At 40.3% G+C, this 19,699-nt stretch overlaps 1 protein-coding gene across 3 annotated transcripts in view; it reads right to left on the reverse strand.

Moving 5' to 3' along the window:
• Positions 1 to 19,699, reverse strand: part of aktip (akt interacting protein) — a 44,449-nt gene that overhangs the window by 10,198 nt on the left and 14,552 nt on the right. For all 3 annotated transcript variants that reach the window (XM_043706982.2, XM_043706983.2, XM_043706984.2), the window contains exons 2-7: positions 10,243 to 10,350; positions 9,267 to 9,475; positions 8,720 to 8,784; positions 8,531 to 8,631; positions 6,761 to 6,849; positions 5,585 to 5,683 (exon numbers count right to left, since the gene is read on the reverse strand). In XM_043706982.2, coding sequence (XP_043562917.1) covers positions 5,585 to 5,683; positions 6,761 to 6,849; positions 8,531 to 8,631; positions 8,720 to 8,784; positions 9,267 to 9,475; positions 10,243 to 10,284 — 605 coding nt within the window. In that variant the 5' untranslated portion in view covers positions 10,285 to 10,350. The remainder of the gene's footprint in view (positions 1 to 5,584; positions 5,684 to 6,760; positions 6,850 to 8,530; positions 8,632 to 8,719; positions 8,785 to 9,266; positions 9,476 to 10,242; positions 10,351 to 19,699) is intronic.

Below are 19,699 nucleotides of genomic sequence, written 5' to 3' on the forward strand. Positions count from 1 at the left end.
TCCCCATTTACCAACTTGCTGGCATAGTAGCTCCCAACTTCTAAGAAGTTGCATTATATCATAACATCCCAAGAAAATTAAGTCAACATCCATAGTGGAGGCAAATTTTGGTAGTTTTAAGATTAAATTTGTTAATTTCATGCCTAGGGTTTATTCAACAATGTTGTGAAATTAAGTATTCATAATAATTAGCAATATTTTTCTAACTTACTACTTTTGAAAAGTACAGTCCAAATACCTGACACTACAGAAATTGTTATGCAAGCTTCATTTCAAACAATGAAATTATTCTTAAATATAGCTGCTAAAGTAGTTACACAGGGAGGAATTTTTCCATCAGAGATGACATGAATGATGGTGAGGATGCTTTAGATTAAAAAAAAGCCAGAGTTCTCAGTTCTTAGATGCAATAAGCATATATTGTCACTGCATTATGTGCCCAACCTGCCACTTTCACCTTTCCTTTCCACAAAGGAAAAGTCAATGGCACAAAAACTTGACTCGCAACAAACAGCAGGTACCTGGCAACTTAGCCATTCTGCAAGAGAATGAGATGTGTTGGCCATCTATCTTCTCTTAGAATAATTTTTTCTGAACAAGGTGACTTCAGAGTCAACAAGCAGATTCCTCCTGGATTCTTCAAATACATAACAATATTAAACCACCAGCAGCATGCCAATGTGTTTGGTCTCAGCCCAACTTGGAAGTGACTTCAAGGTTGAAAATGTGTTGCTGGAAAAGCGCAGGTGGTCAGGCAGCATCCAAGGAACAGAAGAATCGACATTTCGGGCATAAGCCCTTCTTCAGAATTCCTGAAGGGCTTATGCCCGAAACGTCGATTCTCCTGTTCCTTGGATGCTGCCTGACCTGCTGCACTTTTCCAGCAACACATTTTCAACTCTGATCTCCAGCATCTGCAGTCCTCACTTTCTCCTCAGTGACTTCAAGGTGTCTGCTTTGGAGGGGAGGCGCCCCAATAGGACTTGCATGCTCCACTAGCTCCGAAAACTTGCACTTCCAAATAAACCTGTTGGACTATAATCTGGGAGTTGCGATTTTTAACTTGGTCCACGCCAGTCCAACACCAGCACCTCCGAGGAAGTCACAACGACTGATCTGCAGTTTCACACCATTACCTTTTCCTTCATGACTGTCCTTTACCCTCTTTTCTATTTATCTAGATGCTGCCCTTGACATGAAATCCAGCTTTATCTCACCATCACTCCTCTCAAATTTTTCACTGTTTGACTTGTCAGACCCTGTTGATGTCCAACTTGATTTACCAAGTTTTCTTACAACTACATATTGACAAGACCAAAGCAATGGACTTCAGTCCCCACTACGGACCTTATTCTTTAGTTACCGGAGCAGCAGGGCAGCTAGCACTACTGTCTCAGTCCCAGGGACACTGGTTCGATTCCACCTTCAGGCAACCAAGCAAACTCTCATACTGAATCTCTCAAAGTCTGTGGGGGCCTCCTCCAGGTGCTTTGATTTCCTCCCAAAGATGGGCAAATTGGCCATACTAAATTGTTGTGTCCATGGACATGTAGGTTAGGTGGGCTAGCATGAGAAATGCAGCGATATGGTGAGATGCTCTTCAGCAGAGTGGTGAGGACTCGATGGGGCCAAATGGCCTGTTTCCACGTTGTTGGGATTCCATCATAGTCAGACAAACTTGCATACCTACACAGGATAATAAATGCTTGCATGCAGCCAGGCATAGTGTGTGTCATACTGCCTTTTAATACCAGGTTAGAAATAGGCCACCACTGGTTCTTTTTGTACAGAAGCAAGGCATCCAACAGTGGTGAAAAGTACCCAGGAGCAAAGTGTATTGGAAGGACAGACATATCACTATTTGGCACAGAGCCATGTTAACAGAGGTACAGCATATGCAGTTTTTTGCAACAAACACATTGCACATGCTAAGACTAAATGCCAGTGTGAGAAAGCCAAAGGGAAGGACTGTTATGGACCAGAAAGTGGACTCCAGTTAGTCCTGCAGTACTGTCACACAGCCAGTTATGGGGCTAGTCAGATTAGTCCAGAGGGCTGGCCACAGTTAATTCTGCAGACCAAATGCAATCAGTCTGGAAATTACATGCAGGTCAGTCAAGGTGCTGTTAAGAAATCCATCTGGGATGAAGGGGTGCAGCTAATGGGAGTTTGACTACCCTGACAAGTTAGTTCATAGATGTGGGCCACAGTTAAGGGGATTGGTCACTAATGATTAGTGAGGGGTGTGAGAAGTGGAAAACAAATCAAATCAGACAGATCAACTCAGGGAAGGCACTTCAACATACTAGGTCACAGAACAGTGATAGTAATCACTGGCAAATTACAAATCCTATGAATGGGGCCTTAGTAAGTGGGAAGGGACAGCAAACTCAGTGGGGTTTGAGCAGACCTGTATTATACATGGGTGAGTTGGGGCCAGCAAGGGTGCAAGAACTTCCAGAGTAATAGTGTGACAAGGACGGCAACCATCACTAGCATCTACCTGATCATGTGGAAAAAAACTTCCCTGGTATGCCCTGCACACAAAAACCAAGACAAATCCAACATAGGGTAGTAATTGGCTCAGTGATGGAAGGTGTCATGAACAATGTTGTTATCAAGCAGTACTTGCTTAGCAATAACCTGCTCACTAATGCGGAGTTTGGGTTCAGCCAGGGCTATTCTCACATCCTGGCCTCAGAGCCTTCGTTCAATCTTGGACGGAACAGCTGAATTTCAGGAGGTGGAGTGAATAGAGATGCATTTGTCTTAAACAAAAAGAGAAATTGCTGGCAAATTTAGTGTTCTTACAGATACTGCCAGAACCATGTTTCAAGTCCAGTCACTGATATCAGCTATATTTAACCAGTCACCTCCCCCTTCACCCCACAGCAATCCAAGTCATACTGGGGTGGGGGCGGGACACTCTAACATTATTGGGCTCAATGTCAGGTTCCAGAGGCTGAAGGCCCTCAAGTGGAAAAAGGAGATGCTGTTCTTTGAGCTAACTGGAACACTGCAGTACAAATAATGACGTAGGAACAGTGGTGTGTTGAAGTGGCAGTTGGCTGAAAACTCTTGGTCATTTTTACAGACAAAGCATAGTCGTCTGTAAAGTGGTAAGCCAGTGTTAAGTCTCTCTAATGTAAAGGAGACTATACGGGATAGCAAATGAAGCATTGATAAATCGCTGCTTCACCTGGAAGATTTGACTGGGGCCTTATTTGGCAATGAGGGAGGAAGTAATCACACAGGTTACACTTTCTGCAATTAAGTGGGAAGGTGCTTGGGGATGGAGAAGTGCACCACGGTGTCTCAGAAGGAATGGTCCCTACAGAATGCCAAAGAAGAAGAAGGGAATGAGTCTGGTTGTGGCATCCCAATAGAGGCAACAGAAATTGCATCTTAGTCCTTTGACAGCTGTTAGGGTGGCAAATGAGGACCACGAGACTATATTGTTCTTGCGGGAAGGAAAAAGGGCAAGGGCAGAAAGTGAGCCAAACATGGCTAAAGGGGCCTGTCAACCACTGTAGCAGGGAATCCTCAGTTGATGAGATGGATATTTTTGAGGCGCTGCTGCAGAAGATGGCATCACCAGACCAGATGTAAAACTGCCCAGTTTCTTCATTGCCATTGCAGGAAGCAGGGAGAGAGAATTTGTAGTCAAGTTAACCATAGAGCCAATGGATTTATGGTGTATAATCAGTGGCTTGCTTATCCCCAGAAATGGAAACCGATGTGGGGGAAGGGAAGAGCTGGAGATGGGTGAATGTGAGGGCAGGGTGGAAATTGGAAGTGAACTGGAAAAACATACCCTATTTCAGATTGAGGGGAAGCAGTATTGATGATGTAATTATTGTAGAGGAGAAAGAGGCCCCAAGTAAGATTGGAACAAAAAAAAAATTAGTGTTTCATGTACTCCACAAAGAGACAGGATTAACTGGGGCCCATGCAGGCACTTACTTTTGACCTGAAGAAAGTGAAAAGAGTTAAAAAGAATTCTTCGAAGTAAGGATGAGCTTCAACAGGTGGAGAAGTGGTGTTGAAGGACAGGGTCAGCTCAGGCTTTTTTAAAAAAGCAAGGAAGCAGAGAGCCTCGAGACTATCCTCATATCAGAGTGCCCACCTCCCCAAAGTTATTCTTGAAGGAAGTTGTGAGAGGCCTCCCCCATATGCAGGGTGCTACGGATTATACAAATGTTTATACAGCTCCCTACCACCAGCCAAGGACATTTGAGAACAGGAAAAGGAGTCCACTCTCAAATGTTCAAATAATCTGTGACCAAAGTCACATTTGGGGATCAGCATCAGATATACTGGAGGTGTCATAACTCATTTGTACTGCAGCACTCACAGGTGTCAGTTTCTGTCCAAGGTCTTCTGCCCCCACACGGATATTTGCTGGGAGAAGTTTCCTTTTCAAACTTGACATCCTTGAGATGCATGAAGATGATCCTCATCGCATCCAGGTCATACTACATCAGGTTCTTTAGCAAAGCGAATAGTACAGCAGACATAATATTGCAACTGAAAAATATATTAGAATGATGGCTTATTTCCCACAATGTAGCATCTGTGCCACATGTGTGCCTTAGGTACACTTTATCCTCTCCCACCTAGGTGCAACCCAATTTCCAGAGTTCGATGATGGGATCTGGACCTACTTAGACAAAAGACTTGGTGGCTATCCCAGCTGCCTTTCAGCCTAGAAAGCCCAGGCTTGCCCTCCAAGGTCACCCTCCATGGTTTGAACTGCTGCAGGCTTCATGCTCATATGTGGATGCCCAAGGTTAGTCACTCTCGCTCCCTATGGGTGCCTGTCATCATCACCATCCTCATCCTGCTTCTGAGAGGGAGGGGCACCAGGATCGAGATCAAAAAGTCCCTCACTCCTCCTTACGGATGCTAAACCAGGAATAAAGCGATGGCATTGAGGTTCAACTGTCAAATCTTTTCCTGGAGACGGCAAGATACTTGTATGGCAGAGCCACCACAGTACTAAATATTGTAGGCTTCTACCATCTTTCATTCTAATCGGAGTACATCTGCCACACCTTTCCAATGTTACTCTGCCTATCTCTGCAGGATGAGCATATCACTTATGGCTGAGAACAGAGGCACATCTTCTGCAATGAACTGATCAGGTGCTTGGTCTTCAGCAATCCTGAATTCCAGAGACCTCCGGTGTTTCTTTCTTCATTGGCTGTGGAGACCGGTCAATGGTATACACACCAGATTACGTACCCAAGTCTAACAGAGAATTGAACCTCGGTTGAATTCTACACTGTGGAGGTGGCAGGTGAATGCTTTGTCAGTGCACCCTAAAAAGATTGGTTGGTTTCCTCAAAAAAAAAAATGCAACTGACAGCAGTTCAGATTTTTCTCACCTCACAACATGCCTAAAATCAGCTGTATAGATAGCGTGATGAGGGGTCAGATAATTCACCCTGGGCCACATTGGAAGTGACAAAAATGAAACTTGCTCACCACCATTCTTTCAACTTCAAATGAAAAAAGCCCAGCTATAAACAAACATTCTTTTAGAAGATCCTAGATAACGTTTGAAGTTCTTTTTGTTACTCACAGTACTGCAGCTTCAGGGTTCAAGGGATTAACTGTATCAATCTTGTAAAACACTCGACGAGCATACATCAGTACCTGCCAGATGTGATTATGATTCCGTCTATGGGAAGAACAGTATCATAGTAAGAAAGCATTAAGACAGATGATTTGTGCAGTCACCAAGTTCTTTACATTTGCCGCTAAAACGATTTTCTCCTAGATTCCTTCAGGTATTTTCATGCATACATGTTGCATAGCATTGCAAGTGTATAACTTAGATTGATCTACTTGTGGGAGTGATAAGAAATTACATAGTTTTTTTAAAATGAAAAAATCTACAGCGAACTTCAAGATTTGCACGAAATAGAAACAAACATATGGCCCTGCAAATGAAGCCAATCTCTAGTCAGTGTGACAGACTTAAAAGAAATCAGTACACAATGCTAAAATTTCTTTTTAAAATTTGCTTTGTGGATGTAGGTTTGCTCGCTGAGCTGGGAAGTTCATTTCCAGACGTTTCAACACTGTACTAGGTAACATCTTTAGTGAGCCTCAGGTGAAGCAGTTTACATGATTCCTGCTTTCTGTTTATATGTTTAGGTTTCTTTGGGTTGGTGATGTTATTGGTGCACCACAGGGAATAACATCAACCCAAAGAAACCCAAACATATAAAGAGAAAGCAAGAATCATGTACACTGCTTCGCCTGAGGCCCACTGAAGATTGGCAAACCAAAAACTATCCCATTTTAGTTTAACAATAAAAAGATTAGTCAGCATCTCAAACCAATTATAAAGTTTAACTTTTACTTATACCTCACCTTTAAATGGAAAAAAAAAACAAAGTACCAAGGTACTTCACAGGAGCATCATAAAGCAAAATTTAATACTAATCTATAGCAGGCTATAGAAGGCTAACACCCAAAATCTTGGTCATTGATTCACTTCTACGGAGCAGAAGCAAGTCAAAAGTCAGAGCTGTAAAATGTCAAAATTAAATAAGCACATCTGGTAGGATTGAGGAATGGAGGGAGATTACACAGATGTTGGAGCAGCATGGGAAGTCCGGAATGTATTAGATTAGTCAAGTCTAGAGATGAAGGCATGGAGGGTTTTTAAGCATAGCCAAGCAATGTTAGAAGGTGGAGGTATACAATCTTCGTGATGGTTGTGGTACTCAGATGCTCATCTCAGACTAACCTCCACTTTGTGAATGCTCTTTTTACATCCAATTCTCCTGTTGTTGGATCTACTAGTGGGTGGAAGACTGGCATATCAAACATCAAGCGCTAAAAGAATGCAAAATAAAAGGTAAACATCCAAATTAGTCATTTCATTGTTTCAAACTCCTTCTGCCAAGTTAGTGGCTCTTCTGCTTGGAAGTTTTTCCTCCCCCCAACATTTAAGTTTCACATTGCAGTTACTGATTTGAGACTGATAAGTGTTAAAACTCTCAAAACCTAAGAGTTAGAACAATAATAAAATAATGAAAATTAGTGATGTTAACTTGGCTCAGGTCGGCAGAAGTGGTGTATATTTAATGCTTGTGAATATATTGAATGTTTCGATTCTGCACTGGCTGCTGCAATCAGATAGCCACCTGTTTTTTTTGGTTGCACCCGAGTGTGTTTCACTGTTTGAATTCAGACTGGATTTATTGTTACACCAATAGTTTTCACATTTTAAAAAATCATACGGAATAGTTGGTTTCAGCAGACAACCTTTGAACTCTATGTTTTTAAAAAATCTGCATTCTTCCCTTTATGTACCAGAATGCCAAAAAATTTTAAAACCCAGTTGAGATGTTAATTGAAATTTCTTGTCAATTACAGACGCTATAGTTTCCACTATAGTAGCCAAGATCATTTGCAACATTTTGATCAAACACACATTTAAACTTTTAGATGCGACATTGACTCCTCGACAATATCAATACACCACAAAGCTGGGAGCATAAAATTACTTCATCATGGAGGATTGTATTCACATGGCTCTGCACAAGGTGCCATACAGCGCATTCAACATGAAGCTCAAATATGAAAAGGTTCCCAGATAGTACAACTGAAAAGCAGTCACTTTAAGCTTAAACTGTTTTGAGATCAGACCCAAACAGCATAGCCAATCACTCAAATTGCATATATTTCAGAACACAGCAGACAGTCCTCTGCAGATACTAAGATAGCTTTAACTTCATAAGGTGGAATTGAAGTAGCATCAACATGATTTGAAATCAGTACGAACCAACTGGACTTTGGCATAATGCACTCTAAGCCCTGAAGCAGAAAGTATTTCACTTACCAGCTTTTCGCTGCCTCCCTTATTACATAAGCCATTGTAGAAAGGACTCCAAGGCAGTAGTAATTAGACTCTAGACTAGTTGGATAGGACCAAAAACAGATTTCTCTCCACAAATGCTGACAGACTTGCTGAGCTTTTCCAGCAATTGTGTTTTTGTTTCTGATTTACAGCATCCACAGTTCTTTCAGTTTTTAATTTGGCTGGATAGGACAACTAGTTTTCTTGGTTTAGAGTAGCAGCAAACCAAGATCAACATGACCACATTACAACTAACACAAGACTACTCTGGTTAAGACGAGACTGCACCTTATGCACTGGAAAGATGAGACAAGACTTCATCCCAAGAACTTCAAGGGGAAGGGGCAAGGAGAGAAACAAACAACAAAATTGGATGAGGAGGAAGAATCGACTTTATTCCTGAATAGCTGCAGTCTTAGTTTTGAAATTGGTATAGTGTACTTAGACAAGTTAACCTCCTTACTTTAGCTGACCCTGAAGAGCGAATTAAAACAAAGTCAGCTGACCAGTGTACTTTTCAAATAAAGCCATTTCAAAAATAACACTGCATTGTAACCTACTGCATAAATTGCTCTTGGGCTTCCAGTGCACCTGTTGTGGGTCTAATGTGAAAAATACGTTGAGAAAATGAAGTGGAAAAAATTCATTACTTACAGGACAGTCACCATCTGGGTAGTTGTCAGGGATATAAATAGTAAACTTAAATACGCCATCCTGATATAAGCCATGTCTTATAAAGATCACCCCAAACCACACTGAAAACAGATGCGAAATAATTAGTTTCACAAAATTGCAAAGCAAAATACATAAGAAACAAAACCAATAACAGATTATGCGACTCACTTAAAGCAGATCCATAGGAGGGTTGTACATAGACTCCAGGCAGTTTCTGCTTTACCACCAAGGTACTGTAATTTCAAGCACAAATTACTTTCATTATCAAAATCAAAAGAAACTCCATTAACCCCCAAAATTCTCATTAAGTAAATCTTCAACTCTAATGCACCAATTATACAGCTTATTGTAACCCACGTTCAGGTTTTCCTTGAAAAGTTGGGATTTCAGGGCTACTCTGAAGATTTGGCCAAGGCTTAGAACTCTGTTTAAATGGACCATGAATAAATTTGCTATGAGTCAATACACAACTTTCTCAACTGAATCTTTGCTAGCTCATTTCAAATGGGAGTATCAGATTAAAAACTCCACAGATTTCCCTCCACAGATGCTGCCAGTTTTGAAGTTCTCCAGCACTTTGTTTTTGGTTTCAGGTCTCCAATATCTGCAGTTTTTTTTTTAAATCTTGTAAAGCTGGACACAGTATACTATCATACAATAATGCACTCCTCTGCACACTAGGAAGCACAAAGAAGATATAAGAGGTGCTACTTACAATTCAGCAAGAAGAGAATATTCTAGATAAAAGGGACCATAGGAAGCATGCGTCCCATTCGTTGACTGCGTAGATGTGACAGGAGAAATGGGTTTCGTCACAGGAACAGCATTTTTTGGTATAGAAGGCAACTGTTTCTTAGCTGAAGAAGAACGTGGAGGGCTGGTCTTCTGTTCTCCAGACAAACCTCTTTCTTCACTGTCTGATTTCTGTACATCAATCATGAAAAAGGCAGATTTTAAAATTCAGTGCTCTACATCACTCACAGGTGTTAATGTAAAAATAATGCTACATAATATTCATGCATAATATTGTAAATAAAACTAGCTTTGCAGATTGGACAAACATTACAGAGCATTCACTTTAGAATGCCTCATCATCACTCATCTGAGCATTGAGCAGGAAATAAGCATATTCCTGGAGGTCAGCAGGAATGGAATAACCCTCATCTTTTTTCATTTAACTAGTAGCAAAACATGGAAATCTCAAAGCAGGCCATCATTAAAAAACTTTAATGGCAAAGTTAGGTGCCCTTCATACATTAACCCGACTAACCAAAAATGTACTTATCATTCAGTACACCTGTTCAAATCTGAAAGACCAGTTTTCATAGCAGGGAAGAGAAATGAAATTAGATGAATTTTAGTCAGGTCATACAGCACTGGATGTGATCACTGTGCAGTTGTCAGTGACTTACTACCAGTGTCCTGCAAATTACTGCAACTCTAGGTCTAAAAATATCATCCATTGCTAATGGTTAATTTCAGAAAGAGTACTTTATTTACAATTCAGCTTCAATATCTAGTAAAATGGATAAATAATTAAGCTTTAAATGCAGAATACTTTGCACAAGATAAGTTTTTAACTGATATTTTTAACACTTAGCCTGATTTTGTGCATGCCTTACTTTCATCCAACACCTGTCGTTTTGGAGCACCATTTTATTCCACCATTTTTGTGACAAATATTCTATTACCTTTCGAGCAGAACTTGTAGACATGCTCCAGAAAGGGTTCATTACTTGTACCAGCTTCACAACCAAGTCAACTGTAACCCTACTCGAACCTTTTGTCCACTTTATATTCTGGAAAAGATTTTAAAACATTAAGTTGATAAAACATCGGTACCTCGGGCAAGAATTTCAGGATACAGTTGTTTCTCCACACAGCAGATAAGTCTAGGAATCCGTAAAGAAGCTGCTTTGGAATGGTTCTTGTGGAGGTGGACAGAACTCATTCCTGGTAACCATTACATTTCACTAAGGTAGCATTGAAAACCAAGCCTTGCTATTCCCAGTTGTCAGAACAGTGAAAGACTCAAACGTAGGCAGAATTCCTCAATTTATGTGTCTTTTAGAACAATATTGACAAGAGAGGTTGGTTTGGGCTTTGATGGTCAACTATTTACACATATAGACTAGAGCTAATGGGAAGAAATCATGAATCAATGGCATACAACTCTACAGAAAAACTTCTAGCCCTTTAAATTCCATTATAGAGGCACATACAGATCAAACAAACATGATGTTAGAGGGAGAGAGAAAGACAAGGAAAACAATTTTTGGGTTCCTGTTCACAAGCCAAGACCTGCAGAGGTGATTTTTGTCCTGATCAGAACAGATTCGCTGTATTCCTTTAGGAACTTTCATTGGTTTATAGGAGGTACAGGCGACTGGTTCACCGTGAGTCAGACAACTTTTTAGACATCACAGCAATTGGAGAAAAAAAGTTTCTCCAAATTTAGAGGCTTTTAGCACAGTGAACAGAGTTCTTAAACTTAGAGATGTACAGCATGGAAATAGATCCTTCAATCCAACTTGTCCATGCTGACCAGATATCTTAAATAAATCTAGTCCCATTTGCCAGTACTTGGCCCATTTTTCTCTAAGGAGAAAGTGAGGTCTGCAGATGCTGGAGATCAGAGCTGAAAATGTGTTGCTGGAAAAGCGCAGGTCAGGCAGCATCCAGGGAACAGGAGAATCGACGTTTCGGGCATAAGCCCTTCTTCAGGAATTCCTGAAGAAGGGCTTATGCCCAAAACGTCGATTCTCCTGTTCCCTGGATGCTGCCTGACCTGCTGCGCTTTTCCAGCAACACATTTTCAGCCCATTTTTCTCTAAACCCTTCCTATTCATACTCCCATCCAGATGCCTTTTAAATGCTGTAATTGTACCAGCCTCCACCACTTCCTCTGGCAGCTCATTCAATACACTTACCAGCCTCTGCGTGAAAAAGTTGCCCCTTAGGACATTTTTAAATCTTGCCTCTCATCCCTTAAACCTATTCCCTCTAGTTTTGGGCTCCCCCAACCCTTGGAAAATGTTGTCTATTTACCCTATCCATGCCCCTCATGATTTTATAAACCTCTATAAAAGGTCACCCCTCAGCCTCTGGTGCTCTAGGGAAAACAGCCCCAGCCAATCAGCCTCTCCCTATAGCTCAAACCCTCCAACCCTGGCAACATCCTTGAAAAAGTTCAGAAAAGATTTACAAAGGATCACCACATCCTCCCTATAGCAGGGAGACCAGAATTCCACACAATAGGCAGCCAGGCAGGTTCACTTCTCAGCTGAAAATGTGTTGCTGGAAAAGCGCAGCAGGTCAGGCAGCATCCAGGAAACAGGAGAATCGACGTTTCGGGCATAAGCCCTTCTTCAGGAATTCCTGAAGAAGGGCTTATGCCCGAAACGTCGATTCTCCTGTTCCCTGGATGCTGCCTGACCTGCTGCGCTTTTCCAGCAACACATTTTCAGCTCTGATCTCCAGCATCTGCAGACCTCACTTTCTCCTCAAAGGTTCACTTCTCAGTTTGTTTCACTTCCCACGTGGTCACCGATTTGTCTCTTCATCCTTTTTAAAAAACCGTTTTGCTCTCTTTTCCTTCTAAAGTGCCAAAACAATGCAACAGCTTATAAATGCAGTAATTACTGTTCCTAGAATTCAAGGAAATCAGTTTCAACACTGAAAATACCTTAAAGAAAACAGTTCGAAGAGTTAACAAGGTTTTCCTGTCCTCCATCTTGGACAGAAATCTGATGGCTTTTCCCCAGCTTGTTTACAAGCCCAAGCTGTTCAGCTATCTGGGAACAATCACATGGTTGCTGGCAAGCAGAAGGCCTTTGTCAACAATACCTGGACCACAACCATGTGGAGTGCCTACTAGGATCGTCAGGCCACCTGTTTTCAAAAACGTGCAGTAATCCTTCAGTAAACGTTGGCTTAGAACACAGTTCTTTTCCCATTTCAGTCCACAATTAAAATTACAGAAACATGAGAGACATGGTCCTTACAACTTATGAAATTGTTCATCTAAATCAGTAGTAACATTTAAATCATGGTAGTAGTTTTATGGCATGTTAAATTCAAATTTTTAAACTGTGTAAGGTGGACATTAAATAACTAATTCTAAATATTTCAGAATCTATAGAACATCATTTTCTGGCTATTAAACATTACAAGTTACATCACTTGCGCTCTCAAGAGGCTTCATCTGAATTAGGAAAATCTTTTCTCTTCGAAGGACAGCTGCAATTAGATACAATGCATCTGTAAATTTTCTTCCTAACTCAATTCCTTTAAAAAGGATTTCCTTCCAGACGAACTGTAATTGGGTAGCAAAGTGAGGAGGCAAAGATCAAAGAATACTTGCATAGAGTAAGCATTCTATTGCTGCTATAGTCAGTCAACCACCAGGATCAGAGTCTCTTTCATAATGGCTAGCCATTTTTCATGCTGGAAACACCCTTTACATCTTGAGCAACATGTCAACATGCATTGCATGGTTTTTAAGTTGTTTACGAGTTGCCTTGGAAAGTCATGTACTAACAGTTACAAACAAATATGAATCAGTTTGCAGAAGGTTTGCAAGGTCACACAGAATTAGGACCAGGTAATGTTACATTGGTATTGGTAGAGCTAAATATTGGTCAGGACACTTCCACCAGAGGAAATATCTATTCCCTGTTCGACAGAAGGGCAGTCCGGAACCCTAAAGTTGCATCTTGAAAATGGCACCTCTGAATGCAGTATCTCCTCAGTACAATATTGAAGTATCAGCCTAGGTTGTGCTCAAAAATTTGGAATGGGGCTTAAACCCACAACTCCGGTCAAAGTGCTACTATTGGATCAAGATCAACACAGCTGCTCAAATGAGAACACTGAAAATATTCATGATTAGGAATTGAACTTAGTGCCTTAGAGGAGAAAAAAACAACTTTGGTGGCAGTAGTTAATAGAATTGATCTATCAAATCAGATGCACACACTGAAAACTATTGTGCTGGATCACAATGTTGTCATAGTGGCTCAAAATATATTTTTACAAATGAAAGAACACATCAGGAAATTAACATGACACATAAATAAACAATATTGCATTAGAGTCCTTCCTTAGGCCATACTAGTCTTTAAAAACCCAATCGGATTTGATCTCCAAAGCTAAGCAGACTGAGGCATGGTTAGTACTTGGATGGGAGACCACCTGGCTATAATCAAGTGCAGTAGCTTTCTGGAGCCCTCTTGTGGGTAGCATTCCTACCCTTGAACTATGAGGCTTAGGTTTAAATCCTACCTCCTCCAGAAGTGTGTAATGACATCTTTAAACACGTTGATAGGGGAAAAAAAAAGGTTAAAATTGAAAAAACTGAGTTGTGAAGTCACTATACAGCCATTATGTCTGGTCAGGCTGATTTGCTGCTCCTCCCTGGAAGTGTTGTCAACTTCAAAAACTCTTACTCAGGAAGCAAATACTTTTGACAACTTCTGGCAGTTAGAAATATTCTCTCAGCCACACAGAATTTGCCAAAAATGTCTGGTAGCCTATTAAATATCTCATTTAATTTTGTATCCAGCAAGCATTTTTAAACAACTTTTTTTAAAACTTTAGGGTTTCAAATTTTATGACCAAAATAATTTTTAAAAACTTCCTTTCGTACAGTTTATGCTCATTTTCAAGTTTAAGTGCTACTGATCAGACTAAACAGGGGGAGGAGGGCAATGAGGAAACTGATGAAATCCACATTAATCCCATGGGGTCAATGGCTGGAGGAAGAACGCCTCATCTTCCACCTTGGGACCCTGTAACCTCACGGGATTAATGTGGATTTCTCCAAAACTACGTTTAAGATGCAAGGGGAAAGGTTTAATGAGACCAGAGGGGTGGCATTTTCATGCAGAAGGCTGATACAGTTACAACATTTAAAAGACATCTGGATAGGTATATGAATAGGAAGGGTTGAGGGGGATATGGGCCAAATGTTGGCAAATGGGACTAGATTTAAGATATCTGGTCGGCATGGACGAGTTAGACTGAAGGGTCTGTTTCCATGCCATACAGCTGTATGAGCTCTTAAATAATGCAAACTCAGCACTATTTTATTACACACCTGCAAGTATTCCACAATCTCATCCTTAACATTGGACTCTCAAATCTTACCAACACCAAGATCGAGGTCAGGCTAACACACCCCTAATTTCCCATCTTGTGGGGCCCTTCCTGTCCCCAGTGATTCCTGAAAGATCAGCACCAATGCTTCCACAATCTCCCCAGCCACCTCCTTTCATCCAGTCTGCATGACCTATCCATCTTCAGACCTTTTCAGCCTCCCAGCACCTTTTTTAAAAAAGTGATGGCCACTACACTTACCTCTGCCCAATTCAAGTTCTGGTTGTTACTGGTGTCTTCCACCATGAAGACTGATGCAGAATACCTTCTGCTGCACTTTTTACATTCTCCATTATTACTTCTCCAGCCTCACTTTCCAACTGTCAAATTTCCCAATCCTTGCTTCTAATCTTTTAGATGACAACTCTCTTGCAATTTTTAAGAAAAATATGACTAGCTAGATTACTCTTTCTCCTCCCCCCCCCCCCTTTGCTTTTGTCCTCTGCTGGTTTCTTTTTTAAAAGATTTCAAATACAGTTTCTTTTTGGTTTTGTACAATCCCTGATTTCCATCAGCCAAACATACTAAGGATTATCCTTAAGTATGTTTGTCCTTCCTTGGGATGCATTTCTGCAGTGCCTCCCTGGTTACCTCCAAAAATTCCCGCCTTTCCTGTGAGGCTCTCCTTCCAGTGAACATTGGACAGCTCCAGCTTCATGTCTTTGCAGCTACCTTTACTTAACGTTAATAGTTACATCCGATTCCAGCCTCTTCCTCTCAAACTGTTGGGTGAATTCTATGACGTGGTGGTCATTGCGCCCCCCCCCCCCCAGGGTTCCTTCACTTCAGCTGCCTAATCAAGTCTGCCACATTATATATCAATTCAAGAACTGGTTATTTCCCAGTGGGGTCTATCACAAGCTGCTCCAATAAAATAAAACAGACATTCCACATATTCCTTTCCTTGGGATCTACTGCCAACTTGATTTTACTACTGTACAAGCATATTGAAGTCCCCATCATTATTGTAATAGAAAATGCATGCAAGACAGACACTATCATACAATTTGTTTTCTGTCCCACATTCTGATTATTGCTCGGGGGCCTGTACATAATTCTTATCAGGGTGTTTCCCCTCCCCCACCCCCTTAACTCTGCCCACACAGATTCTATGCCTTCTGACTCTAGAAGTGAGTAAGAAATGAAATTAAACTGGTTTTAACAAAAGGAAGAAATCCCCCATGCCCATATACCGGTCTTTAGATATTTACTTCCCAGCTGCATTGGAACCTGCAAATTTCAACCTCCACTACAAACTCATTACATTTTCTTGTATACTGTACACATTTAGGCACAACTCCGTTAGTCATACGATTCTTACAATGGAGAGGCTTGATAGGCCACAGAGGGCAGTCAATGTTTACCCACATTGCTGAGTTGGGAGTTCACATGTAGGCCAGACCAAGGATAGAAGTTTTTTTTTTCAAAAATAGTCATCTTTTTCATGGTCATTAAATTTGTCAAATTCAGTAGGATTTAAACCTGGGTTTCAGGGTTAATAGTCTAGCAATAAAAGCACTAGGCCATCAACTCACTGAATTTGTTGCATATTTATCCCACACCATCTTCCGTTTTCATGGCCATTCAAAAACAAGTTCCCTAGCAAGTCCTACTTGCTACTAGAAACAGTTGCCTTTTATTTACGCTATCAATAGTTCACAATCTTGCACATTTAGCTAATCGCTTTGTACTTTATCATTTTTTTCAAAGCTAAATTATCACCAAATCATTGGAGTCTTTTTATTGACGTAAATCCGATTCTCAAACTCTACTTGCCAATGTAGCTTTCCATCCAGTTGAAGTGTAGTTATTTTGTGCTCTACATATCTCTGCCCAGTGCTTACGAATTAAACAGTTGCTAACGTTTGTCCATTAACATGGCTCATATTTCTTCATATTTAACTGACCTTTGCCTTTTTCCAGTTCAACAGCTTTATCTTTACTTGTTAAGTCACTATCAAATTGTGATAAGTTGTGCCCGGGTGTTACAATCCCATAGAGATTGAATTTTTCCATTTGACTATTAACAAATACTGGAGTAGTTTACTGAAAAAAAAATGAAGCTGCAGTATTGCACAGTTTCAAATATATAAATTAAGGCAAACACTACTCAAACCAAAGTCTTAGGTTATGACAAACATTACAACAAAAAGAACAAACAAAATCTCATTCTCCAGACTAAAATTTTCTATTGAACCTCCCTTTTATGACTTCTTGCAGGAAGTCTTTGATGACATTGAAGGTTGAAGGTTAAAAGCTTCCTACACAGCTCCCTTGAAAAGTCTGAGACTTTTCAACTCCAGTCATGCTTCACTCGCAATTCCTTTGCGGAGAATTTAAACAAAACGTAGAACAGTCCCGGTTTCTAATATCGCCAGGCAAATTCTCTTTCACTGCCTTCTCAACTCAGGGCTTAAAATACGAATTGGTAGCTTCCAACTTTAAGTTCAAAACCTTTTGCTTTTTCAAAAACTTATTACTTGTCTGCAAGAAAAAAAACTCCATGCAAAAATAATTAGCACCCTGCAATCCATTTGCAACAGAAATTCACATTTCACTTCAAAACTGAATCTTTGATTGAGACTAATGAATTTTTCTTTAAGCACGTTATTAAACTTCCTGCAGATTTGCAGGTTCTACCAAGACACATTTTACAAATTGCTTTTTGTACAGAAATTACATGCAGAATTTAAAAATTTTTATTGAGATAAGTATTAACGGAGATTCTATTGTGTTTCAGGCAAAAGCCCGACAGTCCAGATAAAGGGCTTTTTCCTGAAACGTCGATTTTCCTACTCCTTGGATGCTGCCTGACCTGCTGTGCTTTTCTAGTACCACACTCACGACTGATCTCCAGCATCTGCAGTCCTCCTCACTTTCGCCTAGAGATTCTATCACATGGTCAGGAATGGGTCATCTATTGATTAAGTTTTCTCCTCCTAATTCTGATCTCAACAACTAAATATTAGGTCATCCCAGAACTATTACTATTTGATACTCAAAGGATTTCTGAAATCAAGCATTTTAAATTACTCTACCCATACAAGTGTTACCTTGCTGAAACTAAAGCTATTAACATCAACCATGAAACTTGATGATTATGACATGGGACTAGTACATTCCTTTACGAAAAGCTTTTGCATGTTTAAATTTATCCTAATTTAAGCAGGATCAAGAAGCCCTACATTACTGGTCAGTGAGTTTTATGCCTTTGATGCACAGGACCTTAAAAAAATACATACCTAACAATTTTGAAACATACTTTACAAGCTATATCTCAAGACTTCCTGAAAGTGAACACATTTCTGCTGGAACAGCAATGTTGTGAATAGCTGCAAGCTGATGCACCTAAACTAAATCTCAAACATTTGAGAAGTAGGAAGAGTAGTAGCTTAAGTCCCTCAAAGATTGATTTTTAAGGATATTATTCTCAACATACCTTTCAAGTAAACATTAAGCAGAGAAGTGTGATAAATCATTATTCTCGCATTCAATGTCTCAAAGGATAACACTCAAAAACAGCTAACTTTGTTTTAATTGGCACCTTATCAACCGGGACTCTTTATAAACTAGCAAAGATTACATGCCTCAAATACTGCGATCTACCACAATGTCAGAATATTTATGCTATAAATTAATTATAACTGATGTTTATACCGCCTTCCTTAAGTTGCTATTACTGTGTATTTTTACATGGATTTTAGGTAGAGTGTGAATGTTTAAGGGATGTTGATGTCTTGAAGTTTTGCTCGGTAAGAGTTTATTGTAGTTAGGACCATAAGACATGGGAGCGGAAGTAAAGCCATTTGGCCCATTGAATGGTGTAGTGGACTCAATCATAGCTGATGGGCATTTCAATGTCACACACCCATACTCTCTGTAGCCCTTAATTCCTTGTGAGATCAAGAATTTATCAATCGCTGACTTGAAGACATTTAAAGTCCCAACCTCCACTGCACTCTGTGGCAATGAATTTCACAGGCCCACCATTCTCTGGCTGAAGAAATGTCTCCTCATTTCTGCTCTAAATTGACCCCCTCTAATTCTCAGGCTGTGCCCATGGGTCTTAGTATCCCCGCCTCATGGAAACAAATTCCCAGCGTCCACCCTTTCTAAGCCCAAGTTTCTGTTAGAACTCCCCTCAACCTTCTAAACTCTAATGAATACAATCCCAGGATCCTCAGCCATTCATCGTATGTTATGCATACCTCTAAACTATTCATCTCAAAAACCCACCGTAATTCAGCCTGCAAAATCCACTTCCATTTTCAACTTACGCATTCTTTAACTTATCGATCCTGGTCTCTGAACTCTCCAAATGAAAACCCCATCCTTTACAGTAAAATAGCCCTAATCCAAAGTCACAAACATTAAAAACGAAATACCAAAGAACTGTAGATGCTGGAAATCACAGCCATTCTGAAGAACTGCCACTGAACCAGAAACATTAACTCAGCTTTCTCTCTCCAGATGCTGCCAGATCAGAGTATCTCCAGCTACTTTGTGGCACAAGCAACATTCTCTATTCTGCACTCATTAACACTAGGCATTATCTTCTTTCAGTCTTCCTATTCTCCCTGTAATCTTTGATATAGTCAGTAATACAATCCACCTAGGCACGAACAAAATTTTTTTCCTACTTACATTTAAACTATCTTGCTGTTCCTTCACTGGTGACAGAGGGTTTCCAGTATTTTTAATCTAACTATTCTGTGGGTGTAACCACATCAGATGCAGTTCAAGGCAGCAACACACCACCACCTTCAGGACAATGACAGATGATAAATAATGTATTCCATACCTGTGACATCAACACCCCAAAAAAGAAATACAAAAAGGAAAGCACAAGAGGAACAATTGATATAAATATCTCAACTGGGAAGAGCAAAGTAAAAAAGATTGGGCAACACTTTGGCTAGGTTTAACATTCCTCCTGAAAAGAACGAACGAACGAACGAACATGGTTTCCTATGGTAAGGCCATTCAACCCAC

This window comes from Chiloscyllium plagiosum, unplaced genomic scaffold (assembly GCF_037043375.1).
Source record: "Chiloscyllium plagiosum isolate Xiang-an unplaced genomic scaffold, Cpla_swu_hap1 HiC_scaffold_17, whole genome shotgun sequence".
NCBI lineage: Eukaryota > Metazoa > Chordata > Chondrichthyes > Orectolobiformes > Hemiscylliidae > Chiloscyllium > Chiloscyllium plagiosum.